Source organism: Lethenteron reissneri, chromosome 44, assembly GCF_015708825.2.
Source record: "Lethenteron reissneri isolate LAM-NWPU_2019-01 chromosome 44, ASM1570882v1, whole genome shotgun sequence".
Taxonomy (NCBI): domain Eukaryota; kingdom Metazoa; phylum Chordata; class Hyperoartia; order Petromyzontiformes; family Petromyzontidae; genus Lethenteron; species Lethenteron reissneri.
The window spans coordinates 12,493,422-12,519,796 of NC_083822.1; the positions used below are offsets into that span (position 1 = coordinate 12,493,422).

A 26,375-nucleotide genomic window follows, 5' to 3' on the forward strand; every position below is an offset into this window, starting at 1 on the left:
ATATATTTCTCAGTCACCCTATGCAGTATCCTGTAACAAAGTCCAACACTCATGCTGGTACCATATTTTAGTACAAATCAATTCCTGCACACAGATGCCAATTCCCAGCGATTCCGAGACCAACCCTGACAGATGGAAACCCTGTGTGTAACCTCGTCACTACTATGCTTGTCTCGGGGTTTAGGGTTCACTGGTTGGAATCTAACCTTAGTTATGTGCTGTGATGATATCAAACGAGCAAGCAGTCTGATCATTTGTATGGGGAAACTGATCCTAGCCTATGACCACATCACCCTGTTTTGGATGCAGGGTGGTATAGTGGTAACATAAAACACTTGGGCCTTACAGCAAAAAAAGGGCCTGGGTTTGATTCCTGACTTTGGCAGTTTGTATGTTCTCCCGCTGTTCCGCATGGGTTTCCTATGGGTATCTCTGGTTTCCTCAACACAGCTATTCAAAGCATACATTGTAATTGGGATTGGCCAAACATCCCAATGCTGAAAATTACTCAACTGAAATTACAAAAAGAAACATGACAAAACGTAGCAGGACCCTCCTCAAAGAGTCGTGAGACTCACCGAGGCGTTCCTCGTGACACGAGTATGAATCGGGATTGGGCCTGTTGGCTAGATGCTAACTATCTCGCCTGGTATACAGGAGGTCATGGGTTCAATCCCGACCCTGACGCCTGCGTATTTGGAGTTGCACGTTCTCCCCGTGGTCGCGTGGATTTTTCTCCGGGTCCTCCGGTTTTTCCCTCCATATTTAGAATCAACATCACGCTTTTAGGGGTTTTGGCTGCTATCAATTTGCACGTGATAAGCCACTTCCTTGAGCTATCATTTGTGATAGCCAGGTCGTTTCTGAAAAAGAGCTACGTAGCGCAGTGGGCCTTACCTGGATGGGTGCCCGCCATGCATAACAGGTGCTACGGGCTGCCGCGGGGCTACGTTGTCAGCAGAGGGCAGGCCACAAACTTTCTAATTTTTTAACACGTCTTTCTTTTGTACTATATCTGTGCTACCCACCTCACCCACAATGACCAGCGTGCTGAAATATGGTGAAATATCCCCCACCACCCACATGGTATGGGGATGCTCTCCTCCAGCAGTGGGGTTGACACGTGCATGCACACGAGTATCCTGTTGCACACGAGTTCACAAAAACTGGCCATCACGTGCCGGTAAAGTACCCAAGGCGTGGGGCATCGTCTCTAATTCGTTTTAAGGAATGCCTTTTGGGCATTAAAAACAGAAGTGCCAAATCAGGAAGCATGTCTGTAGATGAAAACCAATACTTGGGAAACAGACGCTTGTGATAGTGTCGGTGTGAATGTAGATGATAAATATATATCCGTATCCAGTAGTGGCTCCTGCAAAATCTCTCAGGGGGGGCAAATGTCTGGATGATTTATAAGGATAAGGTCCACCCATGCAATGGATAAATTAACAGCTTAAGCATGTAAAGGCAACTTCACTTCTTTAATATTAATGAAAAATAAAGTGACTCTTACAATACATCTTGTTTGTTTCTATACTCACTATTAATACAATCCACTCAAGTTTCTTTTATTAAAGATTCCACTAGGTGGCGACAAATAAAATTGTTGACTGAAACGTGCTTACGTATGATGACGTAAGCACGTTAGTGCGAGCCCTCCCGGAAGCCATAGAGAATGCATTGCAGCGCCCCCCGTTCGAAAAAAAACATCTCTGAATGTAAGTCTATGGGAACACTCTGGGCGATTCTCAGCCGGAGTGAAATCGCCCAAAAAGAGGCGGTACTCCACAGAACGTGACATGACGCTGATTGGACTATATCCAGAGGCACAGTGACGGCTAGCGTGACTCTATGGTTGAATGACATTGGTGGTGCGTCGCCCAATCGCCCTAATGAAAAAACCACCCCTGTCCGTATCTTATCTAGGGTTTTATAGAGCGCTTTTGTAACAAGAATAAAAAAATTCGATTTAAAGCTTTCGTGACTGCAGGGATTCATCTTCTTGGTTCTTTCGGTAAAGTCACGTAGAAGGGAAATAATAAAATAATTAAAATAAAACATAATAAAATAATTGTCACGACGTTTCGGCCACAACGCAAGCAGCCTGTCAGGAAGACAGTGTCTTCCCGACAGACCTGTTCTTCACCTGACAGACCTGTTCTTCACCTGAGGACGGCTGCTTGCGGTGTGGCCGAAACGTCATGATAATTATTTTATTACGTTTTATTTTTATTATTTTATTATTTCCCTTATACGTGACTTTTTCGAAAGAACCAAGAAGATGAATTATAAATTGTACATTAGTTATTGGTGGGTGGGTAACAATGGATGGGGTTTGAGTGCTGGGGAGGGGAAGGGATGGCAAGGAAAGGTGATGGTGGGGAGAAGGAGGGAGGGCGATGTTCGGAAGGGGAAGGCGGAGGATGTTGAGGAAGGGTTTCAAGTTTCATTTATTAGGTATAGCCCTGTGAGCCATTCGGCTCTTGAATTGGGTGCAACCGCAACAAACAAAAAAACAAAAACATGAACAAGAAAACATCTTAAAGTGACTATGTGCAAACAGAAAATCCAAGAAAAGACAACAAAAAATTGCAGAAAAAGCACCGTACACCAACAAGGGTGATGATAGGGAGAGGGATGGCTACGAGGTTAGGAAGGGGAAGGATGGTGAAGGTTTTAAGGACGAGGGCAGAAGCAGTAGAGCGATACACTACTCAAAAGTACACAGCTGCTGGAACTACAGAATGTTTATGACATGCGTGTAACAGTAATTCATTGTTGCAGACACTGTAAGGTGAACATTTTTTTTTTGCCTTTACTCTGTTGAACATCCTTTGGCCTGCTTCCACTGTACTGCCGTCAGGGCATGAATCACGCGTGTATCCTCTGGGCCGCGAGCTGTCGAAACAGGTCCGCCATCCTTGGAAGTCCCCTTGAGACAATGACCTCACCTCGCGGAGTCCGGTTGCGCTGCTGCTAAATGTATGAAAACAACTTGTAAATCCTGGTGTCATATTGGGGTTCCACGGACAGCAGCACAGCCAGCACTCTCCGAGGAAATTAAGCAGATTGTTTGACTCATGCAATGACAAAAAACAAAAACACCCATTGATTTACTGTAATTCACTGACCAAATACACTTTTGTCAAAATTCAAATACACTTAAGTAAACATTCAAATACACTTCTTCCACTACAGAGTTGGATTTTAGCGGAGTGCAACTTGCCAAGCGGGAATTGTGTGTGCTTGTGCGTTTAAAAAAATAAAGTGTTGTCGTTGCTCAGGTCTGCTGGGGATGGTGGCCCACATGATGTATACCACCGTGTTCCAGGTGACAGCCAGTTTGGGTCCCGAGGACTGGAGGCCACACCACTGGGATTACGGCTGGTCGTTTTGGTAAGTGCTTTGCATGAACGCTCATCTCTCGCGTCGCGCGCCGTGCCGCGATGCGACTTCTGTGATGCCGTGCGGCCACGTACCAGCTTCAGAGGGCCACGTCAGTGCCACGCGTCTGTTTGTCTGGCCCAGACGGTGGTGCCAGGTGCCGGGGTTATCGCGCGTGGCTCTCAATCCCAAATTACAATCGTGACCAGGGATCAATTTAGAGACATCATCTCTCAAAAGTTGATGCGATAAGCACTGCTTTGTGGGTAGGCCAGCTGTGGTCATCTGATGGGCAATTTCTTCTGTTGATAGCTGGGAGTTATCCAAGGAGTGGAGATGCCTGTAATTATAACAGCTCATTCAAGTAGGGACACTGTTTGACCTTTTCTAGCATCAAATGCACCATTTATAAATAAGAATGCGATTTTTAAAAAAAAGTGTCAAATCGAGCATCTCTCCTAACTTAAAGTTGTAAACCAATGAATGTTTCTCGTACGTAGTTATTATCTTTGACGATAGAACACTTTGCGTACATACACACATTAACGTAAGATTTTTATCAAGCTGGTTTCAATGAAACGTGTTTTAGTATTGAAATGAAATACATGTTTCTCTGAACGTATGTTAAACTGCACCGCTGGGAAATCAAACTCGCGACCTCTGGTTTGTAGGTCCAGTGTCCTGACCATTACACCACTGTGGCAGCATCCGACATTTATGGATGTGACATATATATATATATAATTTGGTCATATTTTACTGACTCGTGAAAGTTGTGTTTTAAATTACAACTCAACCCGTTAATGTTCTATAAATACATTTATCAAAGTGTGCAATTCATGTGCAGGCATGACATAAACTGTCTAGTGAATATTCATTTGCCTATCATTTATGATACTTTTTCATTTGTGTTTCATTGCTACATATATCATAACAAGTGCATTCCCCAAAAAATGTAGGCAACCATAAAAGAGCAAAGTCATTTGTTTGCCCTTTATGAAATGATGAGATCCATGGACGCACAGCAAAAGGGTAAAAATATAATCTAATTAATGGCCATGATATCCATGTATTCATTGTCATTGCAGTCCATGTCTTCTAAGGGGATTGGCAATGGCTTAACAAGGAGTCTCCATAAGAATGAATGTCACTGTTGGCTCTTGACTGCTTTAATTAAAACACACGCTTGTAAAAAAACAGATGTGGAAAAGGAAAACCTCACTTTTGTATTTCTGCAAATATTTGCAGTAATTATTGATTAATGGTGGAATATCCAAAACACATATTGTCTGGTGCACATTTCATAAATTCTCGGCAATTTCCTTGCAAAAAAAACCGTGTAATTAAACGTGAATTACATTGCATTAGTTGTGTCTTCGCAATATGTACACCATCTACTCCATTTATTTGAAAAATAACGTGTAGATTCAGTGACTGCCAAATAGTGAAATGACCAGGTCTTGCTGCGTAATGAACACGAGGAGTATTAGACATCAGATTGAATTACTGTCAACTGTCTCGAGCGATATTTACACGGCCAAAATTGGACAACACGAACTACTAATGTCCCTTGAACATTTCTCAACCGCAAGCCACATTAAACACACTTGCGCTTCAGCATCTTAGGAGACAATTAGTGTACGTGGTTTTGAGGTGTTGTATATTTACACGTTACTGTCAGTGTGGCATCACCAATTAATTATAACAATGACACGTTCGTACAAATTGCGGTTTCGCAAATTTAAGTAGCCTTAATTAAAAGAGGAACATCTATTCTTTGGTCAGGACACGTTTAATTGAACATCTCCTTGACAGACCTTAAAATTAAGCAATCACGAATAAAATTATCAAACTGAAGTACTATACGCGTTGTGACCGATCCACTTTTCTGAGTGTGTTTTAGTGATAAATAGATTTTTTTTTGGCATTTGGTATGAATAAATTAAAACCCAGTGTTGTTGCCACTGTCATTAAACTAATTAAATTCCACTGAGACTGATGCACACACACACACACGCAGATTATTCCTCCCCTTCCCTGGGCAGACATATAATTTTAAGTTTCCTTATCCTGCAAACAATTCATTTTGCTCGAGCGGCGGTAGATATTAAATTAAAAAAATAGTCTATGCAATGCCACAGAAATCGATATTAATTCTAGATTTGAAGCTTTCGTGACTGCAAGGATTCATATTCTTAGGTTTTTTCGGTAAAGTCACGTAGGTAAAACATTAAAATTAATAAAAGTAAAATAAAATAAAAATCACGACGTTTCGGAGGCAACACAAGCTTCCGTCTTCAGGTGGAACCGTCACAGCCACGACAGCTGTATCAAGTAAATGAGAGATTGCAGGAGCTACCACTCCGTTTATATAATGGTTGGAGAAGGGGGTGGGGTAAGGGCCAAGTACAGCACACTTTTTATTAATATGGTATGTTTTACCTACGTGACTTTACCGAAAAAACCTGAGAATAGAAATCGATATGTTTTTCGCTGCTCGGCGTTGGGAGATATTGCTGGCCAGGGCCAGTCTGAGCCATTAGGAATTGAAGCCATTCATCGTTTCGGGTGCAGGCTCCTCGCGAGACACAGTGCTTCTTCACGTTGTACCGTTACATTGCACCGTGCATGGAGAAAACGAGTTAATAATCGTCTCGTCCGAGGATATTTACTCGGCCTGACCAGAGAGATGTCTGCTGCATTGTTCTCTGCCAAAGTATTATCATTTACCAAGCAATTATTGTGATACTTCATTGGGCTCAAAGTGAGCCTAATAAGATCTGATTTGCTATCCTTAAAATAATTAGCCTCACACATGTTTCCACTTAGCTGTCACTTAATCAGATACCAATAGTAGATTATATGCACAGGTTGCAGTGTGCAAAAGCGTCGTCTTGCCGGCATTCATGACGGCGTGTACTGGCGGCAATGTCTATCCGATAGTGTGTATTTGCAACGAAATATTACATATTAGCCTTAACACAAAAGCTCTTACCACCTCGTGACAGACACTGCAAAGTGCACTAGCCAATATTCATAGACAACCGGTCAATTTTGCAGCAGCAAACATCCATAAGGCCCCTTTGTCATTTGATAGCCCTTTCAAATATGTCAATAATATTTGATTAAAATGGTACATTCATTTCAATAGGCAGGATATATTTGGTCGGTGTAAACAGTTACAAGAAAGAAATGTGTGCAAAAACGTCTCCTTGTGAATTCAATGGGAATGCAATGACTGCAATAATTGGTATAACTGAATTATGTAACACGATTTTTATTCCTTGGTAGTAAGTGTTATTATCTAATTGCTTATGCCTCAAAAGTACATAGAATGGATATTATTCACCGCAAACTTTGCTTTTGTGACCAAGACTTTAAGTGAAGGAATGACACAAATGCACACCACGTTTTCTCATTGAAAATATGTACATTTCAAAATATCACTGTCCTGGTCACAAAAGCATAATAGCAATTTCCTGTACTTTTGAGGCATAAGCAATTAGGAAATAGCACTTACTACCCAGGAACAAAAAAAAATAATTTTCACAGTATTATTAATGGAGTGGATTATTAACTTTGTTTTTGTGTCCTGGTCACAAAATAATGATAGCCAATTTCTGTACTTTTGAGGCATAAGCAATTAGAAAATAACACTTACTACCCAGGGACAACTTTTTTTTGTTACACTGTGAATTATCATGCATTCTTTTGGAGCACTAGAAGGGCAATTTTGAAATGCTGCGCTTTTTGTGATGACAGTCAGTTTATTGCTGCTCAATTAGATGCATGCCTCAGTTCCAGACTCTTAAGGGTACATTTTGTGCAAAGAAATGGTTGCTCATACTTTTCTGTGGAAATAAATATAATTATGAGAAAGAAAATAACCACAAATTTATCCTCATGGTGATGTCTCAGTGCTGAAATTTTGCCAAAAATCCACGGCAGAATCTGACATCGTCCATTTGATTTAGAATTTTGCTCATGCGTGTCCTTCTTAATGTGAAACTGGCCATCACTATATTAGAAGAACAAATAAATATATTTTCACCAAAACATATGTGCCTCATAAAATGTAATGCCAATTTGTACCAAACTCTCTTTTCTCTTCAGTTCCCTTCTGTCTTCTTGCCGAGACGATGGGGCCGATTGACATCTTTCCACCTGTTCCTGTGTCGTGCCAGCCTCACGGCTTACTTCAACTGCCGCCTTTTTTTTTATTTCGAGATAAAGTTTCACTGTGTCCGACCATTGTAATGTATGACTTACTGTTAGTAGCTCAGCTTATTGGAGAGTATATTTAGTATATTGATGATACTGATGTAGTTTATATTTTAGTTTTTTACGTGGTGGTTTTAGCTGCTGCAGCTCCATACTATTAAAATTCCTTCCCTTTATTATTGCTAACCCTACTCCCTCCCTTTGATGCTGCTAATCCTACATATTGCATTATGCACGGGCATAATATGGCTTTGAACCCCCCCCCACCTCCTACGCATTCCACAAGTAGTGACTAATCCCGTATCTGCATTTCCCATAAATATGCTAAATTCTTATTGATATGCAAATTCCTTTGTCAAGGCGCCCCTTTCCCCTCTAACCCAGCTTAAATATACGCTGCCAAGCCTGGTGGTGCCCATTCAGACGCTGTCTTTCCGACAGACCTGTTCTTCACCTGAGGACGGCTGCTTGCGTTGTGGCCAAAACGTCGTGAGAATTATTTTATTATGTTTTTTTTTTCCCTTCTACGTGACTTTACCGAAAGAACCAAGAAGATGTGTCCGACCAGTCAGTGGAACTGTGCTGTCCCTGTATTCCCTGTTGTGTGTGCCTGTGTGCGACACGAGTTCGATTCCCGCTCACAGCCAACATCAGTGACGATTATCTGAACCGGTCCTGGGCCTCCCCTAGGTCGACTCAGCCTCAAATTAGTACCTAGTACAGTGTGTAAACATCGCCGCAGGGGAGAAAAAGGCGGCCAGGCGTGGTGCTGGCCACCCAACAGCAAGTGCTGTTGGTGCTACTCGCCAACAGCACTTGCTCCACTAGTTTGCTCAGGCTATGCGGGGGATCTTTGTCTTTGTGTGTGTAATTCCACGATTGGTATGCTTTGTGGATCCATTCTCGATCACGTGTACAAAACCACCAGAGTCGCCTCTCTTGGATCTTTTAGAAAACCAGCGTCAGATCCTGTCCCAGCCATTCTCTCATGGCTTCACGTCTTTGTGTCTCTAGCCTAGACACGCCTCGCTGTTCTTCTCTGCCCAGCGCATTTCTGCAGTTGTTGATTTTGTTATATGGGAGTTTCCCATTCTCCAGGATTCAGAGCCATATGTTGCACACTCGAAATGAAGGACGTGGGCAGGCGCTCCAAATCGAGGGCAGACACATTTGTTGTGGTTAATCTGTAATCTTGTGAAGAACAGCACCGTCACTCTGTAAAATGCAACAGCACGTGTCACACACAGCAATTCTTCCGAGTCGCCATTAACCATGTGGCTGGTGTCCAAGTGCGGTCATTCAATAACCCTGCCAGCCACCTATAGCCCAGCTCAGTCATCACATGCTGCTGTACACACATGCATTGATGCACTGCACAGCACATCAGGACTTTCAACTTTACTCCCTTGCTACACAAGGACATAATTAAAAGAGTGATCCCTTCCTAATGTGCCACACATACGTGTGTATTGACGCAACGACTGTAGTTTCACACGCCTTGGCTTTTCCTCGTGTGTAAACAACATCTCAAAGTGATCGTATTTTTGCCGAGCTTTCAAAAGGATGTCGCAACTAATGCAAACCTTCTCTTGATGTCTTCTGCGCAGCTTCCGTTTGGTGTCACTGGGCCTCCGAGGCACACCTATTTGTCAACTTGTTCCCACTTGTTTTCTTCCACCTTTATTTTTAATTGGGCTTCTTGTCTTCCAATCGCCGTGACTTTTGTCTTTCCATTGTTGATGCACAATCCAAATCTATTACATCCTTTGAGCTTCTTTATCAGTTAGTCTCTGCAGGTCCTCTGTTGCCTCAGCTACAAAAATCAATATCTTCAGCGAATCTAACACTATCGATCGTTTCACTACGCACCATGACTGCGCCGTCCTTGTTTCCGTGCTAGCGTCATTGCAGCTTCTGACAAGGCGTTGATCTAGATCGGTGACCGTGTGCATCCCTGTCCTACCCAGTGCTGGATTATCCTCGTAGCAAAAGTAGCGACATATGTAGTAGCTACGGGCCCCGCACTTTCAAGGGCCCCGCGCTAAATACTTTCAAGCTATCAATTCCGCTTCGGTGATTCTGCACTTGCTCGATTACTACAGTACTATACTGCCTTCAACTTTGATGAACGACTGGGTGTTTAAGGTTAGCGATTTGTCGCATTATCCGGCTGTATAGCAAATTAAAAAATACAATTTACTATGCAAGTTCAAAATTTGTGTTTAAATATTTCTGTATTTTTGTATATTTAGGGCTCCTTTTTAACATATGCTACAGGCCCCGCACTAGCTTAATCCGGCACTGGTTCTACCGCATACGGTTGTCCTGAGCTATCCTGTTCACTCCTTTGTCAACTCTTACCGCGCTCACCGACCGCCTGGAGACGCTTTCTCGTAACCTGATCAACTTCTCCGCTTTGCCCTTCATTCTCCGAACCTGCCATAGCCCTCTCTGCCAGATGCTGCCAAAAGGTCTGTTTGAAGCTTATGAAGTCATCCAGTTAAAAGGCTGCATACTTTTAAGAGATTTGTTGTAACGTAAATAACTCGTATTTATTATTTTCAGGCCCTCATTTGAGACTTATGTGTCTAGCACATCAGGCAAACGTGCTCTTTCTGAGGATTTCCTCTCAGACTCTATCGTCTACTTGGTTCTGCGCACCGGATATATTTTCAAAGTCCTGTATATACCTTTCATCTTGTGCTGCTTTTTCCTCAATCATTCCTCTGTTTCATTGCTTCGTCAACGCTGTTTTCAAAAGGAACTTTCCACTTCGGATATCTGGGTAGATGTGTGTTGTACACTCTTCCACGTCTCTGCACTGTTTGATAAATCAGTCATATGTGTCTCTCCCTTTACCATTTGCTTAATTTCTGTGCTCAGTTGTCTTCTGTTGGGCTTTTAAATGTGCATCTTCTTTAGCAATGTCTTCCAATGGCGTTGCACAATTTCAGGCATTGATCTTAAATCCATCCACACAGTATCTTTTCACCTTCTCTTTATATCCCGATATTTGTTGAGCTGCCTTTGTCATCCCAGCCTTTAGACCACTCTATTTCTTTTCAACGTCCTTGCCTTTTTGCAGCATTATGGTGATAGTTTTTTGTATCTCGGTTTTCTTTGTACTTCCACCTGCTTTCTTCTTCTTCTTTTATGTGGTCCACATAATGGACTTTGCATATTGGAGCTTTTTTCATTTGCTCTCAGCGTTGGTCCCATTGATGCTAAAACTAGTTCATGGTCTGCTCCAATATCAGCTGCAAATGATCTACATGACAGCGCACTTGATTTCCATCGTGTTGTTATCCCCATCTTGTTTTCCCATCCGGTGGTGGCCACGTTCATTTCCTCTGAGGTTTTCATTGCTGGGTAAGTGTTTCTTGTCACGGGGTTATTGCTCAAGCAAAGGTTTCACAATATTTCTCCTCTTTCATTTTCCTCTCCGAATCCAAATCTGCCCATTGCTCCACGCCAGTAAAATCCCAATCCGATTCTACTTTTGCACCGTAAACAAAACCATCACCAAGAGCAGGTCTTGAGACGTCTTGCTTGTTGTGCTGCATTTCACGCTAAATCTCTTCTATTCCTTCTTCACAAGGTGATTCTGTTGGTACGAACCAAACCACTTTAACGTGAATTCACTTACAGTGGCTATTAGCAATCCTGGCCCTCACCATATGATGAAATGGCAAACGGCGTATTCATCAACGCGGCCGTCTGGAACGCTCTTCCTTTCGATATTAGGCAGCCACTAGAGCTACTGTATGCACTTTCAAATCCAGCTTGAAAACTAATTTCCGCAGAACTGCTTTTTGTGTTTAGTTTGTTATCCTTCCCCCACACCTCCGATTATCACGTTAAGCTATGTACGGCGCGAAAGAAGTTCTACATACATACATGACATCACAAACAATACCTTCACACCTCCAGTTGACAAAAGAATGTTGGTAACTTCCCCCGTTATGATTAAAAACAGATTTCTACAGTATTTGCACATTTCATTTAATAGTATATTCTTCTCGAGGTTACTTTAACTGGTGTATGTTCTGATATTTTAGTTGACGTCGATTGTTATGCACAAATATATGAATCTCATCCATGGGGAAATGTTTCACAAAAACAAATTTTTTAAATCAAAACTACTTGTTAAAATTTTATTTTCTTAAAAATATATATTTACATACGGAACGTTAATTAAACGGTGCACAGCTCGTCTGTGACTTTACCATGCCCCATTGTAGCGTGAAAAAATGCCGCCATGTCACGATGTTTTTGTTGTTGTGTTAAATGCGCTTCAATTTCATCAACACAACAGAGGCACTCTCATGAGTCACGTGGTGGGGGGGGGGGGATTTTTTCGATGCACGGAGGCAGACAGAACATCACCCCTGCATTGACCTCAAGAAAAAATAAACTTCTCATCAGTACCGCAGAGCACTTTAAATGGGGCTCTGTTAGCTGGGAGAAAAAAAAATACTTTGTGAAAAGCTGGCAAGGGGGCAGATTTTTGTTTTTACTTATTGCACGTATTATTATTCTGTTTAGACATAATCCACACGTGCAATTTATTTTTCATTAAAGGCGACCGCATCTTCACAAATAATGAAGGTCGATTTCCATAAAGTAGCTCTGCAGGATACGAGCCCACGGCTAAGATCACTTGAGGTGCCTAAATGGAATCTGTAAAATGAGAACTATTCGTGTTTTGTGCATTCTATGGAATACGTAGTCTGTATTCTGATAGAGTTTTATTTTTACAAATAGCCATTTGATTTTATATCAGAGGTCGCAAACGGGTTTTGATTCCTTACCCGTACCCGGCCGCACCATGGTCGCAAACGGGTACCCGTACCCTACCCGATACCCGGCTATCCGTACCCGGTCGGGTATCGGGTAGGGTACGGGTATCGGGTACCCGGTTGCGACCTCTGTTTTATATGCATGTCAAAAAGAAAATCAGACACCGCCACGTATAGATTAGCTTCCTCCAGATAATTAGGTGCCACTTATTTTGGTCAAAGGCTGACTTCACAGGCTTCTTCATTTAACCTTACGTGAACTTTTTCCATGTATTCATGTCACCTAATGTATCTTACTGTTTAAACAATTTAATTGAAAACTTCCTTTATGCTGTTAATTATCATTTGTAAAAAAAAAAAAACTATGTTTGTTTTTAATTTACAAACACTGTAGATAGTCATTCTGGCCAAACTGGTCACATTTTTAGCAAAAAGTAACATTAAAACAAAATTAGTATCTATATCTTATATGATACTGTGGTCCTACATGCAGGCCGACATAGCTAAGTGGAAGCCATCCTACAGTATGTCATATTCTCCAAAACTCACAATGGCTGTTAATTCAACGTCATCGCTTGTAACCAAAGACATCCGGAGACACATCATAAAACGTGATATTATTCTGCTCCCAATGTTCACGTAAAACAATGGCTGAGAAAATAAATGCAGACACAGCCTCAGCATTTATGATAAATTTGTGCTTTTTGGGTGCTTCAGAAACGTAAAATTCCATCCTCAGGACTGTCTTCGCCAAACTACCAAATTACCATTCAGGGGGTGGCAGCATGCAAATGAGTTTGCGTGCAGCGAGCCACGGCACCCTCAGCGCTCCCTGCTCAAGCCCCACGCCTCTGCCCCCAAGCCCGCCGTGACCATGCTGACGATCGGTCACGAGAACAGGACGTGGGACTGGGTACGTTCTCGCGTCGGAGAAATCAGCGGATCATATGATTCCACATCGTGGAATGTTTCCCAATTCTCTACGACAAAAAAAAAGAATCGTGATCAAAAATTGTTTACTTGATTGCGCCAACCATCTCCCCAGCCTTCGTGTCAAGCGCCTTTATTAGAAAGTAGACGCCAAGTTTCAAGTTTCATTTATTAGGTATAGCCCTGTGAGCCATGCGGCTCTTAAGTCGGGTGCAACCGCAACAAACAAAGCATGAACACAGAACATCCCAAAGCGACGACGCGTAACAGAAACATCCTGGAATAAACCAGAAAATATTAAAAAAAAGTATTAAAACGAGTGAAAGCAAAGCATATCATATCAATGAGCTCTTCGCTGTCTTTCTGGGTTGTACCACGTGTTGTTAGGCATGATGTCTGACGTTTCGACCGATGTGCAGGGAGCTTCTGCAGGAACTGGATGGAGCTCACGTTTCACCCCCCCTCCAACCCCCCCCCCCTCGAACACAGATGATATTGAGTTGCCAGCTGCTGCTATCTTGCATCCAGCACAGCTGTGAAAACCGACACAAGTCACTCCATACTCAGTCGAAACACCTCCTGCCATCTCTCATGGGACTATTTGTTTTGCAATTATATTTTGTTTTCATACGAACAAAAATTACGTACAAATCAGTTGAGCATACATTATTTTAAAATACGGTAACATTTTGGAGAAAAAAATTCTAATTCACAAGAAATGATTGCCGACTTGATGTTCGCGAGAGTGTGACCGCCACGTACGTTGCGCGCCAGGAAGAGGGCCTGTTATAATTGCTTTTAACTCAAGTTCACACGTGAACAACTCCTAATTTCTCTCTACAGTAAATGCAAAGCGCTGAGTAAACTCATTGACGTTATCTCATGCTCACGGAGCTTGCAACCCACAGGTTTGTGGCACGATGCGCGACACTGAGCGCATCTTATATGCTCAGTAACAGTTCTTACGAATGAAACAAATCAACAGTTAATGTGCTTTTGGCTATAGCCATCGAACGAAGACGGTCACTGGATCACGTGCACTTCTGCGGCCGTTGGGACCACTCTTCTTTCTGATATAAGGAAGCCACTGGACCTTGTGCACTCTTAAATCTAGAATGAAAACTATTTTTTTAGAACTGCTTTGTGTTTAGTTTGTTGTCCTTCTCCCGCACCTCCAATTAGGCTACGTACGGTGCGAAAGAAGTTGAACATACATAAAAAAAACAATCAGTCGATATTCCCTTTCATTTTAACAGAACATTGGCTTCCCAAAAAGGAACTTCATCAGCCGGGTCAAAGTGCCTCCAACTCTAGTTTTGGTAAACAATGCCATCTTCATCTTGATACTGGCAAACATTTTTTTCTCATAGACAATGCCACGAGACGCAGAGCAACAGGCATGCAATCACAGCCGAGTGGCACTCAATCTTATATGCACCTGGTCTCGTGGGAATACAACTGAATAATTTGCCAGCACAATATCAAACTATCCTCTTAACCTATGAATCAATCAGTATTCATTTCTAAAAAGTGCAATTCACAAAGTGTATCGAAGTGCCTGTTACTTGATAAATAGAGAGGACACAAACGTAACACGTGTAAGATATACCAGCTATACCAATACAAATTCAATACCAGGAAAAGCAAAGGGAAAAAATAAGAATAGGTTTCATATTCTTAGGTTTTTTTCGGTAAAGTCACGTAGGTAAAAAAAAATTAATAAAAGTAAAAATAAAAATAAAAATCACGACGTTTCGGAGGCAACACAAGCTTCCGTCTTCAGGTGGACCAGCCACGACAGCTGTATCAAGTAAATGAGAGATCACAAGAAATACCACTCCGTATATATAATGGTTGAAGAGGGGAAGGGCCAAGTACGGTACACTTTTTGTTAATATGGTAAGGTGAGGCTTAAGACTACCTACGTGACTTTACCGAAAAAACCTAAGAACATGAATCCTTGCAGTCACGAAAGCTTTAAATCTAGAAAGAATAGGTTTGACAATTTCTGGCAATAAATCAGGAGGTTTTCAAACACCAAAATAGATGCCTTTTGCAAGGCATCAAGTGTGCATTAACCACTTACTGTGGCAAAACATGCACACAAACATGATTTGATAATATATGGCATTGTCCTTGAAACTGATTGACCTAAGCCAGAGACAGCGTCCTTTATAGCCTTGTCTCTCCACCAGTCGTAAACTAAAAGTTCAACAAACCATGTTTGTTTTTGCGTGCGCATGTGTGCGCATGTGTGCGTATGTGTCTGTGAGTGTGGGGAGCGGTAGTGTAGCGGTTAGCGCGCTGCGCTATGAACCCAGCGACCCGGGTTCGATTCCCGCTCACGGCCAACACCAGTGACGATCATCTGAACCGGTCCTGGGCCTCCCCTAGGTCGACTCAGCCTTAAATGAGTACCTGGTGCGGTGTGTAAACATCGCCACTGGGGAGACAAAGGCGGTCGGGCGTGGTGCTGGCCACCCACCCCCTCGTGTACCGTTCCGGCCTTCATAGGTGCTCGCTAACAGCACTTGCCCCTACAGTCTGTTAAGGCTACACGGGGGATCATTGTCATTGTTAGGCGACATGGAAGAGACTACTGGGTGGTCTGGCTCATCAGGCTGACCCGTAGTCTTTATCTGAAGTTATTGAGGGATGATGATATTTTGTCAATCTCAGTAGCACAAAGGCAACGCAATCATCAGAAGACTTATAGCTCGGGTAGAGCAGTCATAGCTTGACGCTGGCAAAAAGGTCTCACAGATGAGTAAAAAGGTGGGTCTCTCATCTCAAACGTCCCAGGAAACATGAAATTCGCAACCCCAATGGGTGAGCCAATGGGTGAGCGAGAGATGTTAAATAACCCCAATGGGTGAGCGAGAGATGGTAAATAATCCCAATGGGTGAGCGAGAGATGGTAAATAACCCCAATGGGTGAGCGAGAGATGGTAAATAACCCCAATGGGTGAGCGAGAGATGGTAAATAATCCCCCTCCTCAACAAGGATCGCTGATGTTCACCGATTGTCGAGAATCGTCATCATATTCTAACATTTTACTCTCATCGACTATGAACTCTGTTCCTGCTCGTTTTGTATTTAAATCCCCAGTTTGGTCTCACCGGCAGTCCTAACCTGTGGTCACATTCACATCATCTTAGAGGCCATCACTTACATGGACGAACTTACAGGTTTTTATTTCTTTGATACAATGCACTCTACTTTGGGATACATGCAATCTGTCGTTCTCCATAATGATGAAATTATCAATTTAAATGCAAAAAACCCACGTTGTAATGAAACAGAAAGAGTCTGCAAGATGATGGAAGCTTCCCTTTCCAGGCACACCTCATAAGTGCCTTCCAGTGTCTCAACTCTTCCTGCGTTACTCTTTGTTTACAACCGCTGCTCACCGCTGTCTGTATGAACCAGCAAGACGAAGAAGGTTGATAGCCGTTTGCGTTCCAGACTTCCCTTCATATGCACTGGCACAGAATCGTTACGCACTTTTCGCAATTCAACTCGCCGTGGATTATCATACAATACGTTCTTACACGGGTCCCTCACTTCCGATTAGCACAGTTGGATACATACGGTGCGAAAGAAGTTCAACATACATACATAGACTCATACAGAGACCCATAGACTCACACAGAGACCCATGGTTTGTTGTCCTTCCACCGCACCTCCGATTAGCACGGTTGGCTATGTGCGGTGTGAAATAAGTCCTACATACATACTGTAGATACCACAATGACCTTGAAATATGTCATTCCTTCAGACCTGTAACCCAAAATCAGCCTCTCTAACACGAGTGACATGGGCTGAAGTTGAGGTGTCAACTGGCCTACAACTGCTGTCTCGAGTCACCAAAAACATGACTCACCTCCTAATTCCAGCAGATCCACCCATCATTTGTAAACATTGCCACGGTCCATAAGAGTTGTCGCCATAGTACAGCTTCGTTACTTTGATACAATTCTCTTGTTTTTATGCCCACAGAGGAAGAAAACAAACCAGCCCGTGGCTCATCTAATGTGTAGTTGGATCAGATGATACATCCAGCCACTTAGTGGCAAAAATCTGGAGAGAGAGAAAAAAGTACTGCATATATGTAAACACGGCAATGCCCCATTCACCAAGTGTTCATGTTTACTTGTATCACACTGCAATCAGTGGCAGATCTGTGTGGGGAGAGGCCGATTGGGTTGACCCTTGAGACCGCCATGACATTGGTGTTGGATCAACGTTCACCAGAGAAGCTTCTAGATCCGCCTCTGACTGCCACATACATTCCAGACGTACTCAGTGTCACTTTACTTGTTGTAACAACCACGCAGTTGGGAGGATCACACTTCATCTGTAAATTGGCCATTTTATCTGGTGCATGATAAACGTAGCTGGTGGAAGAAAAGGCGCTTTCCAAGGGAAACTTAAAATGAAGTGAATGCTTTACGGCAACTGCATGATAAGCGTATACATTGCAGAATTCGAGTAGATATGCAATGCTGCATATTTCACCTGCACTAACAATTGATTAATCTTAAGCATGTAAACGGTAAAAGTTTAATGCAATCAATATATGTCACTGCACGAGATATATTCGATTGTTTCACTGAATCTTATGGGAGTGTGTTTCTGTAATACGGTTAACGAGGCAATACGTGTTTGTTCCAAACTGCTTCAGGGTAGAGTCCTAAACTGGGTCAGGTTGGTCTCAGGTCGGGCCGGAGATGCGGTTTTTGGTTCGGGTGTGGGTCAGGTCACGTTCATATATGGGAGTTGCATAATTTCATCAGTATTGGTTCCACACAAGTAAACTTTGGACTGGTTTAGAAATTCACTGTCTCATCAGCAGAGTCCTGCACTCCCAGAATGCATTGCGTTTGACTAAAAGTGTGATTTTTTTATATGGAGGGAGAGTCATATGAAGGACATATAGTTTGCTTATTTATTTTGTTACTGATTTTCGCCAAAATATCGTCAGTGATTACATTGTTTTGTGTTTAATGTGAGGTCTATATTATGTGACACTTTTAAGAAATAACTCTGGAACACTGTCTTCTCTTGGGCCATTTTTAGAAACACGATGTTATACTGCAAGGGTGGGGAACCTTTTTTCTGCCAAGGGCCATTTGGATATTTATAACATCATTCGCGGGCCATACAACATTATCAACTTAAAAATTAGCCTGTTATTTTTGGTCAAACATTTAATTAAGTCACCCCTAATGTGATGGCTGGAACTGCTTCTCTTTGGCGAGGCGTGTGATGTTAGCTGGTGTTGATGATGTTGCTACTCGCAACTGCTTTTCCAGGTTTGCTCCTAGATTTTTTTGAATTTCGAGTCCCGCCTGCGGTTACCTTGGCAGGGCCGGACCAAATGATTTCGTGGTCCTTATACGGCCCGCGGGCCGGACGTTCCCCACCCCTGGTATACTGTTTGCTGTACCTTTTAAATGTCATCACCACATCTGACATGATGCAGATGACATTAAAGAAAAATAAAAAGGCAACGAGTTTCAATTTCCTTCACGAAATAATATTTGGATTTATTTTATAATTAGAAAATATATTTTTTCCCAGGAAAGGAAGAGCAACCTATGATGGCTTTTAAAGGCAAAATGTCACTGTTGTATTCAGTGTCTTGTTTGCAATTCTGCCATCTCTTGGATAAACATCCTCCTTATCTTTTGTTTACAATTACCAAAAGTTACATAATTGGACTTAATACACCACCAACCTGATGTGTCTAACACTACATATATGTGCATATTAGCACGTGTTCATGCGCATATATCACTCTTGGGTGGAGCCAGAGGCGAAGTTGCTACATTCACTGCACGTGAATTTGGCAACTATGAGTTTGATTTCTGGCTACGGCCTAACATCAGTGGTGAGTGACATCTGAGCCAGTCCTGATGTGTCCCCATCATCAACTCGCAGTCACCAGCAAGGCGAAGGACAAGCAGGCATCTCGAACCCTACAACTGGCAAGGCAGTATGGAAGGCATTTTTCCAGTGGTGGATTAAATGTGGTGTTCGTACCCACAATGTGAGCTTCTAGGGCATTTCTAAATCAGCATGTAAATAGACCTCCTATGATCTCTCCACGTAAAAAAAGACAGCGTTTACTTTAGGATATAATCCTTCATTCAAGAATTATAAACATTATTTTGAATTGCGTGGTTAAAACCTTGGCAACAACCCTCATGTACAATGGAGTAATTCCAGCTTTTTACCCAAAATTGTTGAGCGATCTTCAACAGCACATAACAGAAGCTGTCTAAGCAATCACAGCCTTAGAATCATCATCATCATCATCAGCCACGGTCAATCCACTCCTGTCCGAACGCCTCCCCCAAGTCGCCAGCACCTCTCCCAACGATCCCGCGACGCAATAATCCAGCCTGCCTGATTATCACCGCCATCATCATCATCATCGCGAGTCTCATTTGCGTCGTTCCTTCGCGTTCTTTCGACAGCTTGGCGTGGGGCTCCTTCACGTGCTGCATGGCAGCCTCGGTGACCACCCTCAACTCGTACACCAAGACGGTGCTGGAGTTCCGCTGCCGGAGGCGGCTGCTGTTGGTGCGCGACCCCGAGACGCAGCAGAGCCTGCTGCAGGAGGAGGCGCCCTCGGTCATCTCCCTGTCGGACGCTGTGGAGGGCGGCGCTTGCGGCATCTCCTTGCCAACCTCCTCTGCTGCCAACCCCCAGAGCCGCAGGATATCCGCTCCGACTGCCTTCATCGACCTCAACAGAGTGCCCGAGGTGATGCAGGAAGAGCAGTGCTGAAGACCGGGCCGTTCTTCTTGGACGGGATGCATCGGTGCGCGCGCGCGCGCGCTCTCTCTCTCTTCGGCTCTTCCCGGGTGGCAGCTTTCGCAAAGAAAGCAGCACGGACGACTCCACAAGTTGGGGCGCGTTACGTTTGTTTGAAATCACGAAGTTGGGCGTTGATGTGCCTCGCTCCGGTGCAGACTGAATACTGAGCACTCGCCTGTCCCCTTCGCAGTGAAGCATCAGTTTAGGTTGTGCCTTCGTTTCGATTGGAGATTTTTCCCTCCCCGGTACGGCCTGCCTCATTAAGTCGGCCCCGTTAGCCTGACCCCTGCTGAATGCCAAACAATAAGCGTGCGTCACTGAGCACAGGTGTGGATCCAAAGGAGGGAGATTACAGCAATTAATCATGGTCCTAAAGACCCCGCACCCAGATTTCCTTGACAAGACGGGGAATATAAGCCGTATTGATTCTGTCCAAGGATTTCTTCATTTTTGCAGCATCGAGGGTGCTCCGAAATAACGCGGGGCTTCATGGGTGCTAAGGACATGCGTCAGAGGAGCATTCAGAAATATTCTCTCTTTTGTGCACGGTGACGTCAATAAATTCACCTCTTAACACGTGTCACCATTGCCGACTCCCTGGGCCCATCGCTACGCAAGTGACGCGCCACGCAGTGCCGGACTGAGAAAACAATTCAAAAGTAAGGCAAGGCCTGGCAATGTGTTGAATGTCACCAACAGGAGAAAAACCCCTGCTGTTTGTGTGTTGATGGACGAAAGGTCCCACTTGTATGGCACGCTTTTTTTTGTCGTTTAATCTCCAAAGACAATTTACCTTTTAGGAATGTTAAATTGATAAAAGTACAACGAACGAAAACAACAACAACAACGACGAATCTGTGGGTGACCAAGATGGAGAAGGCCTTGTGCCTTGGGTGGCAAACCTATCTGTGCGTAGACAAACCCTATCGGTGCAACTAACCTTATCGTTTGATCCCGAATTACGCAAACTCGTAAACAGAAATGGTTCCGCAGTGCTTGGGATACAGGCAGGCAAGCCGTGCATGTAAAAGGCAATTTTAAAACCTGTTTTATTTTTGATGCTATGGAATTAGTGTGGCTTTTTGTAATCAGCATTGTATAAAGCTATAAAACTTACAGTCAAAACTGGAATTTATAATGTAGCTGTTAAGCAAATGTCCATTTAACTGTTGTACATTTTTTTTCTTCATAAGGGGGTCATAGATAAACGTAGTTTATTTTAAACTATGCCGGCTATTATTGGTGCATTTCATATGAGTGTGATAACATTTGGTTTGCAATAGTTCTTTCTTAAAGTACTGTTCACTGTGAAGTAGACAGATTTGTCTTTTTCTTGATTAATCGATGAAACAATTACATTCATGCCTTTGGATCGACACTTTTTGTCACGTGTTCTGTTTATTTTCATTGTTATCTGGTTTAAGATCAATTCACTTCTCTCCCCATCTTGTTGCAAGATAAAGTTATAGAAGCGGAATATTTTATCAGTGTTTACATAAAATAAACACAATGTTGTAAAAAGAAGCATCGTCGTCATGCAGTTTAGCACAAACCATTGCAACGATGTACAATGCGATTCAACTCTCTCAGTTTTAAAGTTTGTAATAAAAACGAGGAAAAATATGAAAATTAAAAATGAGACCGAGTTTTCGTGTGCGTCACCCACACCTGTCAACCCCTTGTCAGTGCCCTACCTTATCACAGACCAATTCAGACCTTATTGGTCAACCCGTGCCTCTTATACATCTCAACGTTCATCCTACAAAGTCCCATCACAAGGGAGAAACACACACAAATAGATAACATTGTTTTGCTCGTATTTAAACGGCTGTACACCGTATGGACCTGAAAACTCAATTTCCCTGTACAAGAATACGGGGTAAACCGCGTGGGTTGACAGCTATGATCACCGGACATTTTCTGTTCATTGTGTCACCTAAGATGTCCTACGTGTAATACAGTATTCCCGACTCCCTGGAAAGTGAGGTCTGGGCGGATACGTAACAAAGTTGGATATCAAATCATTTATTAAAAATGACAGTTCGCCACCACAAATAGATTGTTGGGCATACAACTCGAGTAGAAATTGCTTAGAACATGGGGGAAATGCTTGACTGTGCTTCCGAATCGAGGCGAAAGGACTCGAGATTGAAAAAAAAACGACGTCACTGCGTGAAAAGGTTCCATTTGCGAATATCTGCAGAACATGAAATCCACACCGTGCACTGGGTGTGGATGGCGAACTAGTAGGGCGCATATGCGGTGTTGTACTGCACTTTTAGAGTACAGTCCACATCCAACATGCAGTCCCCCACTCCCCCACCAATCCCTTGAGATGATATCGATGGAGAAACTGGTTCAGCGGGTACTCGAGTGGATATGTGTAGTTAGTAGTTATTTTCGACTCTCTGGTTTTACATTAACAGGTTAAATGTCTCACTAACACAGCCACCGTTGCTCGTTTTCCTCGATGTGGTGGTGGCTCTGCGATCTTACATTGACATGCTAATCTTTCACAACACAATGGCCACCTCCATTTCTTCGTCGTCGTGGAGGTAGCTCTCCCATCTTACATTGACATGCAAACTTCTCACTTTGACATCACTAGCCCCGCCCACTTCGCTTATGACCCTTGGGCTACACCCATTTAAAACCTTTAAAACAGCCTGCTTCAGCAGCTTTCCCGCTAAATGGTTCTCCTGATGACGATTGCTTGTGTTGCGATCGAAACGTCGTCGTTTTTTATTATTTTCTTTGAACCTATCTACGTGACTTTACCGAAAGACCCAAGAATATGGATATGTGGCACTTACAGTAATATCAGTCGTTCGCAAAATTTGCTTGCACACATTTCGGCACAAATAATGTCTTCCCTGAGTCCGTGTGGTGAAGTTTTAAGCAACCGCTGAACAAAACTGAAAGAGCATTGAGCAGGAATGTTTTCTGTTTTAGTAAAATTACATAATAATATATATCTGACATCCGGAGACACTCACAGATTTGTATATGTCTCTAATCATATACATAAAATGCATAGATGGGGTTTCCAAAATTATTAACATTTTTATTTGAACAGAGTTATCTCTCCTGTTCTGTTATCACCCTCCCCTCGCCCCCATTTTATAGTCTGCTGTTTATTCTATGTTTCTGATTCCCCTGCCTTGCACATTAAAAACATGGCCAGCCCCAACCGTCAATCTCTAATTCATAATGGATGGCTTTGCTTCATCCGTAATGGGAACTTGTTTTATTTTTACGAGAACATATGTATTGTAATCACAGGCTCAGGTTATTCATGATTGTTAACTCAATCAAATCATTGCATCTCCTATTTGCAACCGTTATTATAGCCCGAGGCTATCACTGAGGAAGGAGCTGTTTCACAGACACTATTTGGCGATGCTGCGTTAGCAGTGGTATACACACATAACAACAAAAATTGGCAATAACACTGTGGCTTTTTAAAAGAAAGAATACATAACAAGCGGCGTGCTGGGCAGAGGACATTTTTCTTCACTGCATTGCAGCAGCACCTCTCTTGGCCTCTCGAATGACATTATCATTTAAATTTGTTTCATGTAAAAAGCCACGTGCCAGCTGAATGGATCATTATATGAGAGGCAGGGGGGGTTCTGTAGATTGTTCCTTTAAAATAGAAAATTAGTAATCATTCGACACAACCTCGATGATCATAAAATGTAAGGCATATGGCCAACTCATTTAGCAGTTGTGAAATGAATTACATTCTTTTGAATACATTCAACTATTCAATTACGGATAACTTTCAAATTCTGCACATTTTAATTTCACAGAACAGTTTATTTTATTATTATTCAGAACAATTTCGAAATGAAGACCTTGCAATTGAGACGCTATGATAAATGATTGGATATTGAAATCTATTACTACCAAAACATGAATCTATCAATGAAACATTTTTTTAATTTTATTAAGAGTCAAGGCCTTTTGGGTGTGTCACCTCGTTTAGTTTTCATATTTAACCGAACGTGCAAGTAAGTCTTAATTACTGTAGCACTGCATGGGTGAGTTTATAATCAAGTCAAGGCAGCCACAATTTTCAGCAAATGCTTCGCAAGCAACGAGTGTGGAACATTTCGATTCAAAAGCTGAAAGTAGAAATGGAAGCATGTGCATACATGCCATTGTGGATATACAAAGAGCCAGGCAGCAAACGAAAGCAAAAAGGGGCTGGGAGATAATTTATCTCTTAATTTCCCCCTCATTCCTTCAACAACGATAATAATTCAAGAAATTGCACTTGGTATGATGAATGCAAAATGATAAAAACGGCTAATAGTGGTAGGCGCATGAATACGTGCAAAAAAGTAATTTTCAGGCAGACAAAAAATTATACGGTTAGAAATGTGAGTTGTTAATAGAAAACAGGGCTGCATATATTATGCATCTTTTTATGTTAGGCCTGCACGGACTGTTCTGCCTAATGAGTTTAACATCACTGACAGAGAAGTGCTGTCCTGTAATGGTTTTGTTTTGATATTGCCTCGGGTGAAGGCTTCGAGAAGGAGGAAGAATCACCACGTGGATCAGCAGCGACGAGTGCAGTGTGTCCTGTTCTGGGGCGATACCGTGGATCGACCTCACCCATCAGCGTATTTCATCATCATCATCTACATCGTCATCACGGTCCATGGGCAGATAGCCCCGTAGGTGTCCACTGCAACATTTCGTCATTTGTTGCCACTTTCCTCTTCTGTCTTCTCGTGCCAATGTGCTCAAAGTCGTGGCCACATCTTTCTGGCACCAATCTCTTACGATGTCGTCGTCAGGCCTTTCTCTGATCGGTCTTCCTCTCTTTCCGATTCCTTCCATATTACACGCTTTTATTTAACTCACTCTGTTTGTTGTTGTCGTATCCTCAAATCTTGTAACTCAATTTTAACCCACTTCCCAATGTGGTATCGACTGCAAACTTGGTATACTTATGTCATACTGATGACAATATTATATTCTATCATAACAAATAAAATAAAACATTTTCAACGATCTTTTTACACGCTTTCTATGAACTCACTGTCTGTTGTTGTCGTATCCTGACATTTTGTAACTCAGTTTTAACCCACTTCCCAATGTGGCATCGACCGCAAACTTAGTATACTTATGTCATACTGATGACAATACTATATTCTATAAAAATTAAATAAAGTATTTTTAAACACAAATTTTTATATGTTATGTTTCGGCTTGGGTCTAATTGTCCATGGTCAACTGACGTTGGCTGTAATTCACCACGGCCCCTTACGTTATGGCAAGCTTTGCGGCCACTTCCTGGAATCGTGGAGTTCTGCCATTACGAGAAGGGTACATTTCGTTAAAGCGTGTTTAAAAACAAGTATTTTGAAATATTACTTATTTCCCAACAACCCGCTTTTAATTTTTCCGTTGTTGCCCATCCTACATGTGTCCAAATCATGCCAGTCTCCTTCTCAACATCAAGTCTTCTTCTTCTATGTGAAACCTTTTTTCTTACGTCTACGTTAGTTACCCTTTGGATCCTGTTTAGGCGCAGTTATCCTCCTGCAGTGATACATTTCGGATTCCAATATCTTATCTGATTTGCAGTCATTTTTTTAAAAGGCTAATTCATTCACGCATTAGTTCAATTAGAGGCTGATTAACATTGAACCTGTACCTCTCGGCGTATGCTGTATGCTCTACTCCGTTAGGGGGGTGGTTTCGATAATAGCTTTCGCTACGTTGTCCCCACCTGAAGAAGGACGCTTGTGTTGCGCCCGAAACGTCGTGATTTAATTTAGTTGTTTTCATTTATTTAATTTTTTACCTACGTGACTTTACCGAAAAAACCAAAGAGTATGAATCTTTGCAGTCACGAAAGCTTCAAATCTAGAATTATTTGGCATGTGGTTGAAACCGGTGGCCCAATTGTGGTCCAAATTCTTTCCATGTTTTGTGGGACTCTATCTCCGTCGTCTTCTTCTTCTTGAATCAAAATGATCACAAACGAGTGTCAGGTGACACCAAAACACGATTCGCTTCGCGCTGCAATTCCCGTGCCACGTTGGAGGGTGGAGTGACGCTCACACACACGTACACACACTCACACACTAAACACTCACACACTACACACTCACACACTCTAACACACGTACACAACAACAACAACCGTCATTCGCCACTAAGTGGCGGTGATGTCACCACGACGCTTGTGCCAGGCC

At 42.6% G+C, this 26,375-nt stretch overlaps 1 protein-coding gene across 1 annotated transcript in view; it reads left to right on the forward strand.

Moving 5' to 3' along the window:
* LOC133353522 (germ cell-specific gene 1-like protein) overlaps positions 1 to 20,258 on the forward strand; it is a 71,215-nt gene extending 50,957 nt beyond the window's left edge. Inside the window, exons 4-5 of the mRNA XM_061569827.1 lie at positions 3,285 to 3,396; positions 19,818 to 20,258. Coding sequence (XP_061425811.1) covers positions 3,285 to 3,396; positions 19,818 to 20,130 — 425 coding nt within the window. The 3' untranslated portion in view covers positions 20,131 to 20,258. The remainder of the gene's footprint in view (positions 1 to 3,284; positions 3,397 to 19,817) is intronic.
* Positions 20,259 to 26,375: the final 6,117 nt, after the last annotated feature.